The sequence below is a fragment of the Myotis lucifugus genome, unplaced genomic scaffold (genome assembly GCF_000147115.1).
Source record: "Myotis lucifugus unplaced genomic scaffold, Myoluc2.0 scaffold_10, whole genome shotgun sequence".
In the NCBI taxonomy this organism is placed as follows: domain Eukaryota; kingdom Metazoa; phylum Chordata; class Mammalia; order Chiroptera; family Vespertilionidae; genus Myotis; species Myotis lucifugus.
The window spans coordinates 6,661,010-6,680,189 of NW_005871058.1; the positions used below are offsets into that span (position 1 = coordinate 6,661,010).

At 37.3% G+C, this 19,180-nt stretch overlaps 1 protein-coding gene across 9 annotated transcripts in view; it reads left to right on the forward strand.

Annotated features, from left to right (window-relative positions):
- The window catches only part of FGD6 (FYVE, RhoGEF and PH domain containing 6), a 123,106-nt gene that overhangs the window by 48,164 nt on the left and 55,762 nt on the right, over positions 1-19,180 (forward strand). For 8 of the 9 annotated variants that reach the window (XR_002828066.1, XR_002828067.1, XR_002828070.1 and 5 more), the window contains exons 5-6: positions 10,990-11,057; positions 11,142-11,172. Coding sequence is in view for 4 of the 9 variants with exons in the window: in XM_023749945.1 (XP_023605713.1) it covers positions 10,990-11,057; positions 11,142-11,172 (99 nt within the window). In the remaining 5 variants the exon portion in view is untranslated. The remainder of the gene's footprint in view (positions 1-10,989; positions 11,058-11,141; positions 11,173-19,180) is intronic. The other variant, XM_023749946.1, reaches the window with a different exon arrangement.

Consider the following 19,180-nt stretch of genomic DNA (forward strand, 5'->3'; position numbering starts at 1 on the left):
TGGGATAACATCAGCACACAAATATTTGCATCAAAGAGTACCAGAGAGAAAGAGAGAGAGCAAATGATTGAGAATCTACCTATTTGAAAACTAAGGACTGAAAATTTCCCTAACCTGGGGAAGGAAGTAAACATACTTGTCCTGGAAACACAGAGAGTCCCAATCAAGATGAACCGAAAGAGGCACACACAAAGACACATCATAATTAAAATGGCAAAGGTTAAAGACAGAGAGAATCTTAAAAGGAGCAAGAGAAAGCCAGTTAACTACAAGGGAGCTCCCATAAAATTGTCAGCTGATTTCTAACAGAAACTTTTTAGGCCAGAGGGCTTGACACAAAATATTTAAAGTGATAAAGAGTGACAAAGACCTAGAACCAAGACTACTGTACCCAACAAGGGTATGAATTAAAATTGAAGGAGAGATCTTCTGCCCTAATTCTCCCCAAGGTTCTGGTCTATAGATCACTCACAAGGATCATTCAAAATGAAAAAAAAAAAAAAAAAGTGATGTTAAAATTGAAGTAGAGCACTGTTTATACCTGGTGTTCTCTAAAGCTAGATGGCAGCCAAGCACCCCCCTCTCTGAAGAGTGGAGGGTTGCTATTGATCATGTGACATCTATGAGCTGCACATCAGTGATGCTTATTTATCTGTGGGCTGTTACTACATTGAAGGCCCAGGAGAACCTCATTTTGCCGCATTCCTTGAAAACCAAGCTGAGGTGAAGAGGGAACATGGAAAGCGATTCCTAAGATATCTAAGAGGATGTGAGAGTAAAATCTGCCTTCCGGTGATTAAGAGTCCTGAGATAGATAACTGGGAAACCGGCATTCAAGCTCTAAAGTCTGCTCTGGAGTTGGAGAACCAGTTAACCAAGCTCCTGCTAGACCTGAAGGCCATAGCTTCTGCCAACAATGAATCTATTGTCTTAAGTTTCATGGAAACATACCTAGATAAACAGAGGAACAACACAAATAACTGGAAGGCCAGTGTGTATATCATAAGGAATTAGAAAAGCAGGCCCAGGAGGAGGAAGACTCATTTAAAAAGCCTGCTGAAGTGTTAGGTAAACAGACCTAACATCTGAAGGCAACAAAGCAAGTCTTCCCATTGTAGTAGGTGCCAAAATCAGCTCCTTAAGAGTCTTAACCTTCTCCGTTTGACAGAAAACGGCTACCCTTCATTGGTGTGTGTACAAATAAATCTGTTTTTGCATTATAAAAAAAAAAATTGAAGTAGAGATAGTTTCCCAGACAAGTAACATCTAGAGGAGTTCATCACAACCAAATTAATATTACAAGAACTGTTCAAAGGACTTCTTTAAAAAAGGGGGGGGGGAAGGAACATAAATATAAATAATAACAATAACTACATACCTATCAATAATCATTTTAAATGTAAATGAATTAAATGCTCCAATCAAAAGACATAGGGTGGTCAGAAATCATAGGAAAGCCACCATTTCAGTAAAAACGCCCATAACAATAACAAATAAATAAAACTTTAAAAAAACCATAGGGTAAGTTGGGGGGCAGGAGGGAGGGGAGTAAGAGATCAACCGAAGGACTTGTATGCATGCATATAAGCATAACTAATGGACATAAGACACTGGGGGGTAAGGGAGGGTAGGGGTTTGTCAAGGGCGGGGGGGAAAAAAAAGGACACTTATGTAATACCCTTTGTAATACTTTAAGCGAAAAATAAAAAAAAATATTAAAAAAAAAATAAAAAATAAAAGAGCTACTCATGTAGTCTAAAAAAAAAAAAAAAAGAAAGTCAGACTGACAGGGAAAAAAAAATTATAAAGCATATTTAAACATTCTTTCTGGTTTACATTAATATTTTATATTAGAGACAATCTAAATCTAGATTTTATAAAAGTTCATTAAAAATTCTCCTGAGAAGTTTGGTCATATATGTTCCCAGATGCTCACCCTGAGAATTACATTGGTCTTAGTTGAGTCTGAAGAAGCTTTTGCTTCCAATAAGTTATTAAGCCCATATTCCTTAAAGATATGATTTTTATTTGTCAGATACATAAAGTTAAACTTCATTTTTTTTCTTGAAGAGAAAAATCGTTGGTACTCAATAAAACTGTACTCCTTGAAATGAAAATTAAAAAAATAAAAAATAAAAAAAAAAAATAAAAAAACCATAGGGTGGCTGAATAGATAAGAAAATAAGATCCATACATATGCTGCCTACAAGAGACCCACTACAGATCGCAAGATACACATAGACTGAAAGTAAAGGGATGGAAAAAGATATTTCGTGCAAGTGGGAATGAAAAAAAGGCTGGGGTAGCAATATTTATATCACATAAAATAGACTTCAAAACAAAAATTGTAAGAGAGACAAAGGGGGCCATTACATAATGATAAAGGGATCAATCCAATAAGAGTATATAACTCTTGAAAACCATTATGCAGCCAATATAGAAACATCTCTATATAAAGGAAATATTGATGGACATAGAGGGAAAGATTGACAGTAATGTAGTCATGGTAGGGGACTTTAATACATCATTGACATCAATAGATAGATCTTCCAGACTGAAAATTAATAAGGAAACTGGCCTTAAATATGACACATTAGACTAGATGGATTCAATTGATATTTTTGAGCATTTCACCCCAGAGCAGCAGAACATACATTCTTTTCAAGTGCACATGGGCAAATTAACCTATTGTAGGCTGAAGCATCCTATTTTATGAAGATGAGAATTATTCTTATAGAATTGTGAGGACTAAATGATTTGATGTGTGTAGAGTCTTAGAACACTGTCCAGTACATAGTTAGAACTCAATGATTATTTATTTTTGTGCTGTAAAGTATTGAATCATGGAGTTGGGAGTAACCACTAGAAATTACTTAACCTGAGGCAGGTGAATTTATAAGACACCTAAGACAGATGAATAACTGTTCTTAATCCCTACTGCATTGCTCAGCAGTGTGGGATTTACTTTGACTATCAAGTAATTCCTCCTCTGTTTTATTGGTATCTGTCTTGCTCTAATTTAAAAGATAATTTTTCTTGTAGATTCTTCGCAGATGTAGGTTCAACAAATATTTAAATATACACAAAGTCCTAGATACTGTTAGTATGTTCTAGACATAAAGCAGAGCTCATGGTCCCTGCTCTTGAAGAGCTTACATACTAATGGGGCAAGAGGGACCAAAAATGCATGAACAATTAGAACTTCAGACTATTTCATGCTCTAAAGGGTATAAACAGAGTGATTTGCTAGAAACTGAGGAGGCTACTTAGGGTAAAAGCCTTTAATAAAGTGACATTTGACTGAGATGTAAATGGCAGGAGTCAAAGCCTGCAGAGTTTGCGGCAGAGTTTTCAAAGATTCTTCCTCTCTAAGGAGTGTGATTACATTAACCTTTACTCTTTTTAAATACACTGCAAATTCTTTCTTTCCCTAACAAATACTGTTTTTGTTTTGTTTTTTTATTTTTATCATTTTGTTTATTTGTTTCTCTTGCTCAAATCAAACACTTCCCAATTTCTCCCCCTACTTAAAGTACAGTGACCAAAATTGGTTTCCACATTCTGCTAGGGATCTCACCGATACCTGGTAAAAAGGAAGGATTAATCTCTGACCTTTTTGTGTTAGGCATCTTCCCAATACATCCTGTCATACCATTGCCTGGTTGACTTTTGTTTTGTGGTCATTGGAGATTTCCAGGGTTCCTTACTCTATAATCATGCCTGCCTATCCCTTCCCTTCCTTTATACTACTGTTTTTGTCTTTAGTTGTGCCACATGCATTATTTCTGTTAAATCTTTTCCTGTTTTTATTTTTATTTTTATTTTTTTTTCCTTTTTTTCCCCCACCCTTGACAATACCCCAGCTTCCCCTACCCCCCAGTGTCTTATGTTCATTGGTTATGCTCATATGCATGCATACAAGTCCTTCAGTTGAACTCTTACCCCCCTCCCTCCTGTCCCCCAACCCTCCCCAGCCTTCCCGCTGCAGTTTGACAATCTGTGTGAGGCAGCTCTGCCTCTGTAACTATTATTGTTCAAAAGTTTATAATGGTCTCTATTATCCATGAATGAGTGAGATCATGTGGTATTTTTCCTTCATTGACTGGCTTATTTCACTTAGCATAATGCTCTCCAGCTCCATCCATGCCGTTGCAAATTGTAAGAGTTCCTTCTTTCTTACAGCAGCATAGTATTCCATCGTGTAGATGTACCACAGTTTTCTAATCCATTCATCTACTGATGGGCATTTAGGCTGTTTCCAGATCTTAGCTATGGTGAATTGTGTTGCTATGAACATATGGGTGCGTTTCCTGTTTTTAACATGATATTATTTCTTCAGTTAACCGTGGACATTTAATACTTTTTCACTTGATGCTAGCGTATTAATAATTTCCTTCCTATAGAATTGTCAACCACTCTGATGAGCCTACTGTCTGTCTCTTCATCTGAGACAGCAATGGCCATAATAAAATAGACTAACTCTTCCTTTCTAGGCAGTTATTGATCCACCTAACCATAGCCTGGTGAATGGTTTTCTTTTAAGTAATTTGCTTTCACAGTGGTTTAGAAGAACATAGTCTTTGGAGCCAGATTGCCTGGGTTTTTACCAATTACCAGCTCTGTGTTCTTCAGCAATTTACTTAACTTTTGTGTCTTCTTTTTCCTTATCTGTAACGAGAGGAGGGAATAGGATGGGCAAAGCTGGGCTATTATCAAGAGATAGGAACATAAAAACTCGTTTTCAGATCAAAGGCTGTTTGGGAATTTGTATGACTTATTTTATGACCTTGACAAAATAATTTCATTTGTGGCTAATGTTTCAACTTCCACAGCAGTGCACTTCTTCTGGGAGATGGAGTTATTGCATAGGCAATGTGCTTTGAAATGCAATGTAGTTTGAGTGAGGGCTTGCATTGAAAAGTTGAGATGCCAAATATGGCTTCTCTTGAGGTGTTTTTTTTTTCAGTGGGATGTATTTCTCCATCATTGTTTGAGTTGGGTCAGAATCAGCATTGTTCTTACAAGTTGGAGATAGTATAGAGCTTTTTTATTTTCGTTTGTTTTATCTGTCTTTGTCTTCTTTGAAAAGGATTATTTTCCATTGAATCATTTTCCAATAGTTACTATCTTTTTAGCTCTGTAGTTTTCCTACTTCAAAAGGTAAAATAGACAATAGAATGCATAGACTTCTAGAATTTTAGAATTACAAATCTTATCCAATCCCCTATATTTTTACATGCTTGAGTTTACATTTTCGGAGTGCAATCATAAAGGATGAGTTGGAATATGACTGCCTGAAATCTTTGTGGAGAGGGGGAGGTGAGGAAAGGGGAAGGAAAGGTATAAAGGGATGGACTTGTAGGGACAGAGCACACTTGGAGTTGCATGGTGGTTCCAATTTGGCTGGAGTTTAGAGAACACAGTGTGGAGGGGTAGCAATGAGACTAATGAAGATAACTAGATACGTTGTGATGTGTCTTATGTGCATGGCAAAAGAAAAGTTGGTCTTTGTTGCCCATAGGTGATAGGGAGCTGTTGATATGGTTTGACCTGAGAACTAATATGATTATATTTGCATTTTAGAACTATTGCTCTGGTGGCAGTGTAGAGAGTGGATTGCAGTGGAGTAAATCTAGAGCCAAGGAAACCACTTAGGTGACTGTGTAGGCAATAAATAAGGAGGCAGTATTGTGGGAGAGGAAATGACCAATTATGTTTTAAAGATATATTCAGAAGGACAGGTTGACAGAACTTGACGGCTCAGTTGTAGTCATAGAAGGTGGAGGAGTCCAGGTTTCTGGCTTTGATGAGTCTGTAATATGTAGCATGCAGGTACTTAATGGCTTATTTAAAAAGTGACTGTAGGTCATCAGACACTCCATTCTTTGTGAATCTTTTCCTGAATTACACACTGCTGTCTGATTATGCTCTTTCTCTTCTTCAAGATGTCAGCATGGCCCTAGCTGGTTTGGCTCAGTGGATAGAGGGTCAGCTTGTGGACTGAAGGGTCCCAGGTTCGATTCTGGTTAAGGGCACATGCCCAAGTTGTGGGCTCTATCCCCAGTGTGGGGCCTGCAGGAGGCAGCCGGTCAATGATTCTCTCTCATTAATGTCTGCCTCTCTCTCTCTCTCTCTCTCTCTCTCCCTCTCTCTCTCTCTCTCTTCCTTCATCTCTGAAATCAATAAAAATATATTTCAAAAACAAAAACAAAAGATGTCAGCATGTTTCAGTGTTGTCCTTATAATAGTTACTTGTATATTTGGTTTGCTCCTATTAGTCACTACTTGAAGGCTAGGGCTATTTCTTACTTATCTTTCATTCCCTCTTCTAACACCCACTTTCATGCCCCATCTCAGACCTACAGAATGAGAATTTGCAAGTTACCTGGCTGTAACTTAAATGTCAGTTAAGCTGACATTTAAGCACTGCCTGGTTCTAATGATCACTCATGTTTTCAGACTTAGCTGTAGAGCAATGAATCAGCTGACAGTGGAGCTGTTTTCTCCTGCTAACCTTGCTATCAAATAATAGTTACTAAGTTTAGATTTTAAAATGATGTAGAAAAGATGGTCCTGACTCCTGCCTCTTAGAAATTATCTCAGGATAACAAGGAAGACAAGAAATATAAATTCTGCCTTTAGTGATATTAGGAGACAGCTAAAACCTCAAATCACAATATATGACCAAGGACTACCATAACCACCAGCAATGTATAAAAGGTTCTAGTTTCTCCACATCTTCACCAATAGTGGCTTTACTTCTGATTTTTTATTATCGCCATTCTGTGGGTGTGAGTGCTGTCTTGATGTGGCTTTAATTTGTATTTCCCTGATGACTAATTATGTTGAACATCTTTTCATATACTTATTGGTTATTGTTACATCTTCTTTAGTGAAATGTCTATTCACATATTTTACAAAATTCTTTATTAGTTAAGGTATTACAAATGTGTCCTTATCCCCCCCATTATTTTACTCATTTTTTTTTCAGGTGATCATCATAGCCAGGTTCCTCTCTTTATTGTCCTTTTACATCTATATTTATACTATTTGATCTTAATCCTATCCATTCTATTCCAAAGGTTAGGGCGTTTCTTATCTCCAATTTTAGTCATTTTTAACTGAGTTGTATTATAAGCTTTTTATGTTTCTGGATACAGAATCATGATTTGCAAATATTTCCTCCTCACCTGTGGCTTATCTTTTATTTTCTTTACTAGAGGCCCGATGCATGAAATTCATGCAAGAGTAGGCCTTCCTGGCCAGGGAGGGTTGGGGGGCAGGAGGGAGGGGGGTAAGAGATCAACCGAAGGACTTGTATGCATGCATATAAGCATAACTAATGGACATAAGACACTGGGGGTTAAGGGAGGCCAGGGGATTGTCAAGGGCAGGGGGGCGGGGAAGGACACATATGTAATACCCTTTGTAATACTTTTAGCAATAAAAAAAAAAAAGACTTGTATACATGCATATAAGCCAAACCAATGGACATGGACAACAGGGGGAGAGAGCATGAGGGGGGGTGCGGGGGAGAGGTTGGGGGTTAATGGGAGAATGAGGACACATTTGTAATACCTTAACCAATAAAGAAATTAAAGATTTAAAAAAAAAAAAAGAGTAGGCCTTCCTTCCTCCGGCTGCCGGCACCAGCTTCCCTCTGGCACCCGGGACCCGGGCTTCCCCCTGGCCCGACTTCATCTGGAAGGTTGTCCAGAAGGACGTCCAGTCTAATTAGCATATTACACTTTTATTGTTATAGATGGTATTTTTTGAAACATAACAGTTTTAAACTTACAAAGTTAATTTTACCAATTTTAAAATGGATCACGATTTTGACATTATATCTAAGAGCTGTTAGCCTAAACCAAAGTCACAAAGATTTTCTTCAGTATTTACTTCTAGCTAGAAGAGTTACTGTTTTAGTTCTTAACGTTTAAGTCCATCATAGATTTTAGTTAAGTTTTATAAATGGTGCCAAGTAGAGGACTAATTCATCTTTTTGCTTGTGGAAATCCACTTGTTCCAGTAATTCTCAACCATTTGTTGAAAAACTATCCTTTCTTCCATTGATTTGCCTTGACAACTTTGTCAAAAATTCATTAACCATAAATGTAACGGTATACTTATCTCAGTTTCTTCCCATTGATCTACATATCTGTCTTCATGCCAATACCCACCAAGCCCCCCACCCCTGATGTTTACAGTCTCGTTTCTAGAAAAGAAAAACATACTCTATAGCCAACAGCCCCAGTGCTGCTTCTGGATCGCTGCCAACCCCTGTCTCACGGACTTGCCATACCACACCTGAAGATCTGAGATACTTAATGATTAAATCTTAGGATTTTAAAGTTGAAAATTTAACACTCATTTTGCTGATAAGGAATGTCAGGCTTCCCATAGTTGTTTTTCTAAGTTGAAGTATTGCGTCCCCTGCTATAACAGAAGCATGATATCTGTCTGGGGATAACAATATTTATTACTATGGAGTCACTCTTCACAATTTTCTCTAACCCAGGCCCTGGCAGAGCAGGGTTTTGAAGAGGAAAAACAAAAGTTTAGAGTTACAGATGTACCAAAAGGAGGGTAATAAAAAAGGAAAGGAAATATAAGGTAGATGCCAAAAATAAAGGATACCTACTTGAAATTGTTGTATGAAGCTGGTATTCATTTTAGGTATGCTCCAGCATCTATAGTATACCTAGTTTCTGCATAGATACTGCTAAAACCACCTCTTGACCTGTAAGGGCTTATAGCCTTTCAGAATGGAGAATACAGAGTCAAGAATTCAGTTCTTTCAATGGTTTAGGTTTCTCTTTTTCATTTTTAATGCATTTTCATTTTTAAGGATATGATTACCAGAAGATACTGAAGAGAGATTCAGGGAGTAATAGAACAATTTCTAGATTGCATATTGAAAAATATGGGTTCTCTTCCCAACTCTGCTAATAATCAACTTTGAATCTTGGCAAATCCCTATTTTAAGTGGGTCTTCTTTGGGATTCTGATCATGGTCCAGTTCTCACTTTACATATTCCTTTATGTTTGATCTCATTCACTTCTATGACTTCACCTACCATTTATGATCCATTGATTTTCAGTGTAGTAAAAACTGAATCTAAAAATGAAGGTTTGCCCTGGCCTGGTGACTCAGTTCAGTGTTGGAGTGTCATTGCACGCACCAAAAGTTAAGGGTTCAATCCCCGGTCAGGGTGTGTATGGGAGGCAACCAGTCACTGTTTCTCTGTCTCTCTGTCTCTCTCTCTCTGTCTTTCTCTGTCTCTCTCTCTCTCTCTCTTTCTGTATTAAAAAATCAATAAACATATCCTCAGATGAGGATAAAAATAAATAAAAATACTGACTTATGGTAATATAAATTATTGTAACAAAAGAACCTAAATTTAAGCATGCTATAAAATCTTGAAGGTTCCTCTTTGTGTTTATTCATTTAAATGTCACCAGTGCTTTGAGGAAGTTAATAAAAGGGTTTTAATGTATGTACAGAACATCAGCAGACACACTTTAAAAAAAATCACTAAAATGTAATTTTCTGAAGAGCTTCATTCATTGTTAAACTGCATCTATTTTTATATATTGGTTCTGACACTGAAATTCTAGAAGCAGATAAAAACAACTTTTTTTTTTCCAAATAAGGAACTAAGATAGTCCTTTGACCCATCACAGTGATGCTCAGGTAAACAGATGTGCCAGGATGGTCCATAATTTCAATTTAGAAAAGAGGAGACCACTTCGCTATCGTTATTATTAATTTTTAATAATGAGAGATCACTAATTTTTTTTCTGTATCATCTTGTTAGTGACTGACTACAGGATTGTCATGGTCACTTTCTATCCTTATTGCGACAGTGCCTTGCTCACCGTCACTTTGGACAGCACAAAATAACTGGGTTCTGGTATTGCCAAGGTCGGCATGTATTCAGGAGGTCTCTCCTAATAAAACCAGGTCTGATGTTTCTTCAACAGAAGCATCAGTATGTTTTCCTTTTAATAACCATAGTCACACTTTTCACCTTAGGTGTAATATAAAAAATGTTACAATTGCTTGTTCCTTATTTACTCTCGTTGGCCCTTCACTGTGGGACTGCTGTGTGTAGACCTTTCACCAGAATAGAAATGGAGAAATTCCTCCTTTGCTCTAATGACTAAGAGTCAAAACCAGCTTTCTTCATTTTTCCATAAAAACATGTCTCTAAATTCCTACCTATTTAGACCTCCTTCCTAATCATAATCACCTCTCCCTGCTCAGAGTGAACATTTTTTTCTTCCTGCTAGAGTATTTAATTTACACACAAAGCAGTACATATTTTAAGAATTTCATTTCTGCTCCTTTGTTTCCTTTTTATTGAATTTATTGGGGTGACACTGGCTAACAAAATTATACAGGTTTCAGGTGCATCATTTCAGCTCTTTAGAATAAAACAGTTGTAAAAGAGCATATTTCTAAAAGGGATTTTAAGTAAATTGATGAGAGCCGTGGCTGAAATGTTGGCCAGTGTTTGGTGTACTGTAGACTGTGAAAAAGAGCCCTTTTCAGACTGCACTTAAGGTGTTTGACTTTGTGACTTTTCTTTGAGTAAAGTGCTCTTATACATTCCTGTCGGATACTCACTAATCTCTCATTACTGTGTGCACCCCAAGAAGAATGTGCATGTGGTATCTGTTGGGGTCATTTCTGTTTTGAACCACCGATGGCTGTGCTGCACCAAGGCTCTGGGGTGTCTTGGGGAAGCCCATCAATCTAGGGCTGGTGATGGTAGAGGATTACCGATTCCCTCAGCTTCTCCTGTATTAAGTTTAATAACTGTACCTAATTCTCTGCATTTGTCATTTGAGATGTTATATAGCATGAAATGTGTTCTATTCAGAAACTTGTAAGTAATGGAACTGAATTTATATCTGACTAGTTCAAAACCAATCTTCATTATCCTTTTGTTAATTCATGCTTTCTTAATGCACTCTTATCCACAGGATGAAGATACTGGAATAAAAAGTAAAGTCCATTATATTGCCAAGGAGATCATGAGCTCAGAGAAAGTGTAAGTATCTAGTTTATGATTCAGAAGACTCTGTTTTCCCCATTGACTCATTTAAAACATTTCTTTCGTTGCTGTTTTTTACAGGTTTGTGGATGTGTTAAAACTTTTGCATATCGTAAGTATTTGCTATATTTTCTTAAAGTCTAAGACTGTCGTCTTTTACATCTTTTCATAGCCACCAAAATTTTCAACATAACTTAAATATACTTAAACTAATATGTATATACATGTATGTGCTTTCTAATATATGGTTTTATTTTTAAATACAGAAGTTTTCTAAAATGTGTGATATACCCAAATGATTTCTGAAAAATAGAGAGCCTTTATAACTTTGTCTCCAAAGTCTTTATACTTTCTATCTTCATAATAGTTTTCAAAGTGATAATATTTCTTCTTGGACATTTGCAGAAGTCTGCCATTAGTAGAATTTTGTATTAGCAGTGTATACAGAATGTCATGATCAGTGTTCAGTTCTGTTCGTCTCTCTGAATAAGCTCATAAAAAGAGACTTAAAATAGACATTTTTACAACTAAATTTTTATTTTCTAGTTTCAGTTTTTATAATTGTCGACTTGAACAAACCTGTTGGGAAACAATTAGGATATGTGTCTGGCTACATGTTCATTTTTCTCATGCACTCCTTTGTATCTGCAGGTTTTTACAAGTTTCATTACTCATTGGCAGCTAAAGTGCTTTTAGTATTACTTTATTCCAATTGTATTTTGGCAAAATTTTAAAACTTAACAGAAGAAAGGGATAAGGTAGAGGAAACAATGAAAAAAGAAATTGAAGTGAAACTTTGCTTAGATGGTGTAATTATTAATATCATTGTAAACTTAATTGCTGAGAAGTGGTAGGCTCACAAACTATACACACATTTATGTCTCTGCAAAAATGTCCTCCTTTTATTAGGCACACATGAAAAGTGGGTTTTACTTGGTGATTCACATTCACCAAATGATTTCCTTGTGCTCTATATTTGGTACAACAGAAACATGGAAGGCTAATTCCTGTGTGAAAAATATCTAGCTTTAGAAACATTTTCTAAAATAATTCTTAACAATTCTAATTTGTTTTGTGAGATATTTCCCTGTGAATAGTTTCTCACAGAACTCTTGACTATATTGGTAAGTTTTCTTTTGTAATTCATTAAAGAATTATAACAATACTAGAGGCCTGATGCACGAAATTCGTGCAAGAATAGGCCTTCCTTCCCCCAGCTGCCGGCACCGGCTTCCCTCTGGCACCCAAGACCGGACTTCCCTTCAAGACCCGGGCTTCCCTCTGACCACTGGCAGGCACCTGGGACCTAGGTTTCCCTTGCAGCCCTGGCTACATCTGGAAGGTCGTCTGGAAAGACATCCGTTCTAATAAGCATATTACGCTTTTATTATTATAGATTATTATAGATTTGATCACCCAGACACCTGATAGACATGTTTAAATAGGATCTCTCCAAGGAAATTTTAAGTATCTACAAGACAGTTGATAAGCTCTATTGTTAATAGAGACAAAAAATGTTATGGAGTCAAAAAGACTTGAGTTTGAACTTCAGTGCACTATTTCAGCTAATCTTGCATGGAATAGGTGTTGAAGATTTCGCTGTGAACAACACAGAGTCCCTGTCCTCGTAGGGCTAAGAGTCTAGTGTACTGCTTCTCACACTATTGTGAGGGACAGGATTTAAAAATTTCCCATCCATGGTGGACCAAAACTTTTGTAAAATACAATAAAAATGTCATGGCCATATCAAATTGATATAAAAGTTTTATAATCCTTACTAGAAGCCTGGTGCACAAAATTCGTGCAGGAGGGGGCGGGTCCCCTCAGCCCAGCCTGCACCCTCTCCAATCCGGAACCCCTCGAGGGACATCCCTCTCTCAATCTGGGACCGCTGGCTCCCAACTGCCCCCCCTCTCTCAATCTGGGACCGCTGGCTCCCAACTGCCCCCCTCTGCCCTCCCTGCCAGCCTGGTTGCCCCCCACTGCCCCCCCCTCCCCCCGCCGCCAGCCTAGTCGCCCCCAACTGCCCCTCCCGCCGGCCTGGTCGCCCCACGCAGCCTGCTGTTTGGTCGTTACTGTGACGGCGTCCCGGAAAATTTGCGTATTCCTCTATTATTAGTATAGATTCTTACTTTCTGACTAATATCCTTGCTGACCAATAACAATTCGTGGACCATACTTTGAGAAGCATTGATTTGCTAGATTCTGTTTCTTACCAGCTATGTGAATTTTAGAAAGTAGTTTAACCTTTTGGATCTAGCTTTTCTCATTTATAAAACTAGAGGCACGATGCATGAATTTGTGCATGGGTAGGGTCCAACTGGCCCACCCAGATCGGGCCAATTGTGCCAGGCCAGCCACAGGGAAGGGACACAAGTGGTTGGCCGACTGACCCTGCCCCCTGGTCGAACTCCCAGTTGAGGGGACAGTTTGCATATTAGCCTTTTATTATATAGGATGGGGATAAAAGTACCCATCTTTTAGGTTGTGAGGACTCAGTGAAGTAAGATGATGTGAAAGAGTCTAGCATTGCACACGGTGTATGGTAGATTCCCAACTTACCTTTCCATTACCCTCTTCTTTTCCATCTTCCATTTTAAGAGCATCAGTGAATGGGAAGCATTCATTCTATTTCCACACAGTTAACTTTTCACTTTTTCTAGTGCCTTTTCCCCCCGTACTAAAATTTCATTTTAATGAAGGAAGTTCTGATTCTAGTAGGCAGGGAGGCAATTAAAAGCTTTACCAGTTTATTTATTTGGTTAATTAAAAATATATGTTCTGTTTTTACCTATATATTTTTGAAACAAATCATAAAAATGGATAATCAGACTGATTTCCCTAGATGGTCTTGGGCTCTTCCCAGCTGATGTTGAACAGAGTGAGTCATTCATAATCCACATTAACTTGTATATTTTCAAAATCTCCTAAGCCTTTAATGTCAGGGTGAGAATAGATCATCTGCTGACCTCATGTTAACATTCTGTCTGGTGTGTGCAAGTGTTAACTCAGCAGAACCCAATTCTAATGGGTGTCATAACAACAGGGCATTAACCAGGTGTGAGCCTTACTAGGAAGGGCTTGTGACGGATAATGCGGGTGAAGCCAGGGGCATCTTTCTTCCTTCCAATATTCCCACCATGCCATTAAAGCTCATATTTACTCCTCTACCAAAAGTACTCCATGAAGGTAGCACAGGGGCCCTTTAACCTGAGTCCTGCTATCTGATTTCATCTAAATGAGTTAACTTCTGTTATATGATAGAATATGACTGATTTAAAATATGTAAATAACATGCTTTAGATAATCCAGTGGGTGTTATTTTGGAAATCAGCCAGCTATCCAAGTGGCTTGGAAGAAGCTATTGTTTCAGTTATATATAATTTCCCATGAATAGTTTTCCATATTAGAGTCTAGAATAGGTTAATAGATCTTTCTGTGATGACAGAAATGTTCAATATTGGTGTTGTCACTATGGCAGCCATATCTAAAAAAAATGTTAATATGTCCCTGTAGCTTACTAATAACACTTCTTTGTTCGGAATTTTGTAAATAACTAGGTGAAATAGATCAGAGGAAAAAAAATTTTAATCTAAACAAATGAATCTCATCATTTTAGTTATTACACTGAGAGGAATAGACTTGGGTGAAAGGCAAATGATTTAAAATATACTTAAAATTTTAAGAGCCAGTATACTCAGTTGAGGGCTTTGATTCATCTCCCTGATGTTTGGCGGGGGGGGGGGGGATTGCACCTGCAGAGGCAATGGCAAGACTTTATAATTACTGTATTATGTGGTACATACTCTTAAGTATATACCATGAGCTCCTGAACTTTGAACTGGATTTAAAAAAAAAAAAAAAAAAAGGTCAAATGTGCATATTGTCTCTAAGTCAATACTCTGATGAGTCCAAAGAGAAAGGCGATTCCTAAAAGTCAGTCTTTCCCATTTCAAAATGGTAGTGCTATCCATATAGCTGCAAAAGCCAGAAAACTAGACTTGGTCTTCATTTCTTCATCTCACTTACTTCTCCAGCCAACCCATAGCAAATCCACTGATTCGACTTCCTTTTTCCTTTGGCCAACTTATCAAATCTCTTAATCAACAGCCTCCTAATTGGGCTTCCTATTTCCATTCTTGCCTCCCTTCCAATATGTTCCTTTTATGATTTTTTTTCCTTATAAAATTTTAAGTGATTTTCTTAAAATACAGAGTGTCCCCCCAAAATGTATACATGCACCTTTGAATAATTATAAAGGCAGGGTTTATTAAAATACATTTCATTTTCAAAATTGAGCTGTCAGCTGTTGAAGTGTGTATACATTTTTGGAGGGACACCCTGTATATATTAGAGCATGCCACTCCTCTGCTTAAAATCCTTTAAGTGATTCCAAATCCATTAAAAATAAAGTCCAAGCTATTTACCACGACCTGTAAGTAGGACAACCATATGTCCTTGTCTGCTTTTCACAGTCCTGGTTATTGTCGTGGCATAATATTAATAGAACTCCTTTTCACTGTCAAAATGATCTGGTTTGGACAATAAATTATGGCCCAGCCTATAAGGTTCTGTGGCCTCTGGTAGTGAGATGAGATATTGTAGAAGGGTGGCATTCTCTCACCATTGACCATATTCTGGTCATAAGGGCCTCCTTTCAGTTTTTGTTTAGCACTTAAGGTTATTCCTGCTCAGAGCTTTTGCTAATGCTGTTTCCTAGAATGTTTGTTCTTCCTTCATTTTGATCATAGCTAGTTTTTTCTTTATCCTTCCAATCTGGGTTTAACGTGACCTCCTTAGAAAGCTCTTTTTTGACCATCTTTTCTCTTTAACTCCCCTTGTTTGTTTTCTTTTTGGCTGTAAATATATAATTTGTATACTTGTTTACCTATTTAGTGTTTTCTCTACTAAAATGCTATTATATTGTATATAAATGCACATTTTAAAGATAAAACACCTTAGACATCTAACATAATTAAGTACAAATGATACAGTGTGTTTTTTGGCTTTGTTATATTATTTGCTCTCTGGTGGGAGACTGATTTAATAAACAACTCTGTACATTTATTTCGTAAATGTCCAGGCAGCATGATTAAAAATATATTTTTAAAGGGAATGATCAGAGCTTGGATGTCTTTTGGACAAAGATGGATTTTAACTTAACCGTAATAGTTAAAAGGTACTAGTATTGAAGCATTTGTTACACTAATTTCTTTAGGTTGGGGGATACATTACTTTGAAAATTTGAGAGGCTCTCAGTAAGTCCATAGGGTTGGCAAAGCTTCTTAGATATCTAGATGTGTATTATTAGTAAATAAAATATATCTTTTTTAATGCATTATAAAAAGAATAATAGAAGGCTTTCTCATAGAAGCCTCTAGTTTTTCCCATGTTCTGAATACACCCTATTTTTTTAAATCTTGTGAACCATTTAATTATCATTTAGTTTTAGTTGTAAAGAATCCTCCTTAAGTGTCTACTGACATGGTTTCCAAACCTTCACTTTTGAGCAGCTTCCTTTATGTGAGGACCATCCTTCACTGAATGAAGTTCTTTGTTAAGGGCACCTTTGTCTCGCTGCTGAGATGTGGGTTTCCCCACCTTGGTTTGGTATTTCCTTCACTTTATAGGCCACTGTCTCAGAGCCTCCAGGAACTTGTGGATCTTAAATGACGTTCATGTGTTCATTTAAATTAACCAAATCTCTCCTTTCATTAAATTAATGGCCTTCTAGTGAGTACTCTCTATGTGCCTTTTACCATGCTATGTTATATAAATTATTTATTTCAATTTTCATAACAGCCCTAGCAAATAGATGTTATTTTTATTTTTTAAATGAAGAAAGTAAGCTAACTGCCAAAAGTAACCCACTACTAAATGGCAAAGCCAGGCTCTAACTCAGGTCTCTCTCAGCCCTTGTACTTAGTGAATTGTTCAGAATTTGATTAAAAATTGTTTCCTGAAATCTCTACCATACTGGAGAGGGATTAGTTGTTTTTTAGTGTAGAAGCTTGTTTTCAGAATTCTTTCCGTTGGCCCAGGAAATCATAGTATTTTATCTTTTAAAGATGAGAATGAAGGTAGATATTGATCATTTAGGATATATTATGATGATTACTTGTTAATGTTATTAAGGGGTTTGGAGACTTGAGATAAAGGATTGATGTCAGTCGTATTTTACACAGTTTTGCATCAACGATTATGCACAATAATAGACCTGAGCATAAAGAGAAGTAGAAATACTTTCATTGGGAAAATATTTTTATTTAAAAACAAAGTCAACTTATTAATATGGGGACTTTCCCCCTCTACTTTTACTTCATAGTTTCACACTCATTTCTGCATATTTATCAAAGCTCTTTGACCTTAGCAGCTGCTTTGCTTTTGCTTAATATGAAGTGATTTTTAATGCCCTTCATGAAGGCAGGGAGCCCTGCAGAGCTCCCTGTCTGCCCATATGTCCATCTGGTCTTTGTAATTCATTGTATCCTAGCAGTGGTTAAGTAATGCCCTGAGGTCAGGAGCCCAGGCAGGACAGCTGGTAATTAAGTCACTACTTCTCTTTGCCACTAGAGTTATAAAGCCTGACCCGAGGAACAAGGCCATCTGTTTGGTGGTTATTGCCTTAGATGTTCATACTTGATTTTATTTGCATTGATTTTTGCTGAGTTCTTACCAAAGTGATCAGAGTTGAACTAAAACTAGTGTGTTCATACCTCAAAGGAGCTGAGTTTTTTAAAGTTGATCTGGTCCTTATTTTAGGTTTTCTGGGAATTATGAAGAAAAATTGTATGGTATGTTTTATAATTTAGAAACCCATTTCTATTTCTAAAAATTCCAAATTGAACAAGCATGTGGTTATTGTGCCCAGAAGCTAGAGTGCAAGTGGTTCGGTGGGTTTTATGTTAGGAGATTAGACTGACATTATGTAGTTGATATCAGTAAAGTCTGTCACTTAATCACCCCTTTTATTTTAATTACCCAGCCTTTTCAGTGTGAAAAAGTATATCTGGATCTAATTTTTGAAGTGCCAGGCCTGTGGTCTTGCATCCTCACTGATTTAGTCAATTTAGATTCTTCTACCCCAAAATAACTTTACTTCTGGCTTTTGTGTCATCACACTTTCCCAAATTATCCTGGATGTTAGCATTTAGAAAAATAACTAGACACATGTTGTGATCATCCTTTCTATTTTTTTTAAAAAAAAGATATTTCCTCCTTTCAGTGACACCAGTCCTAGAAATGGTTGAGGTTCATGAAGAGCTGAGAAGTTAAACATTCTGTGTGTCATTCCTGTGTGAACATCTCGCACCGAGACCATAGTACATTATTTTCAGGGGATGATGGCCCAAGAGGTGAGGGAATGAGATTGAGGCCAGGGCTACCATGCATAGTTACAAAAGCCATGAGTTGTGAGTAGGGCCTTTGGTGTAAGTTGGATTGACCTGGCGTGAAGGATGCTGTGCCCTTTTCCATTTTCAAAAAGGTGCCACAAAGACCAGTGATTGTCCTGGTAGTGCTTGCTTAGAATATGTCACTTTCTGAGGCTTAGGGATAATTTCTAATAGATAGCTGGATATTAATTCTCTAAATCCTATAGTTTCTATTCAGTGTCCTTCATTTGCTCTTTTAATTATTAAATTTCTGTTTTATTCTTACAGGCTAATTTTGAGAAAAGATATTATGGGCCATTAGTTCATCCAGAGCGGCCTATGCCATCCACTATACTAGTAGTACCGGGAAAAGGAAAGTTTTGCCTGGTAATGCGACTGGGGCCTCCAATTAGAGGCAGCCATCTCACTGGTCAGCCTAGTGTGGATTTATTTGACTGTGTCTCTGTTGAATGTGTCTTAAATAAACAAGTTTCCTTTTTGGCAATGGTGGCAGATGTGTGGAATGCAGAGTCTGGCAAAAGCTGTGTCAAACAGGGTCCTTAAGCTAGTTAGCAGCTAATGTCTGCTGTCACTGTCATGACTGAGGAAATACCTTCCAACTGGAAAACAAAGGTCACCCTGCTTCTAAGGGACAAACATATTCATCATTTAGTCTACCAGAGAAAAGGCCAGTGCTTACTGCTTTGTTGAACAAGGAACTCATGTCTAAATTAAATTAATTGTTAA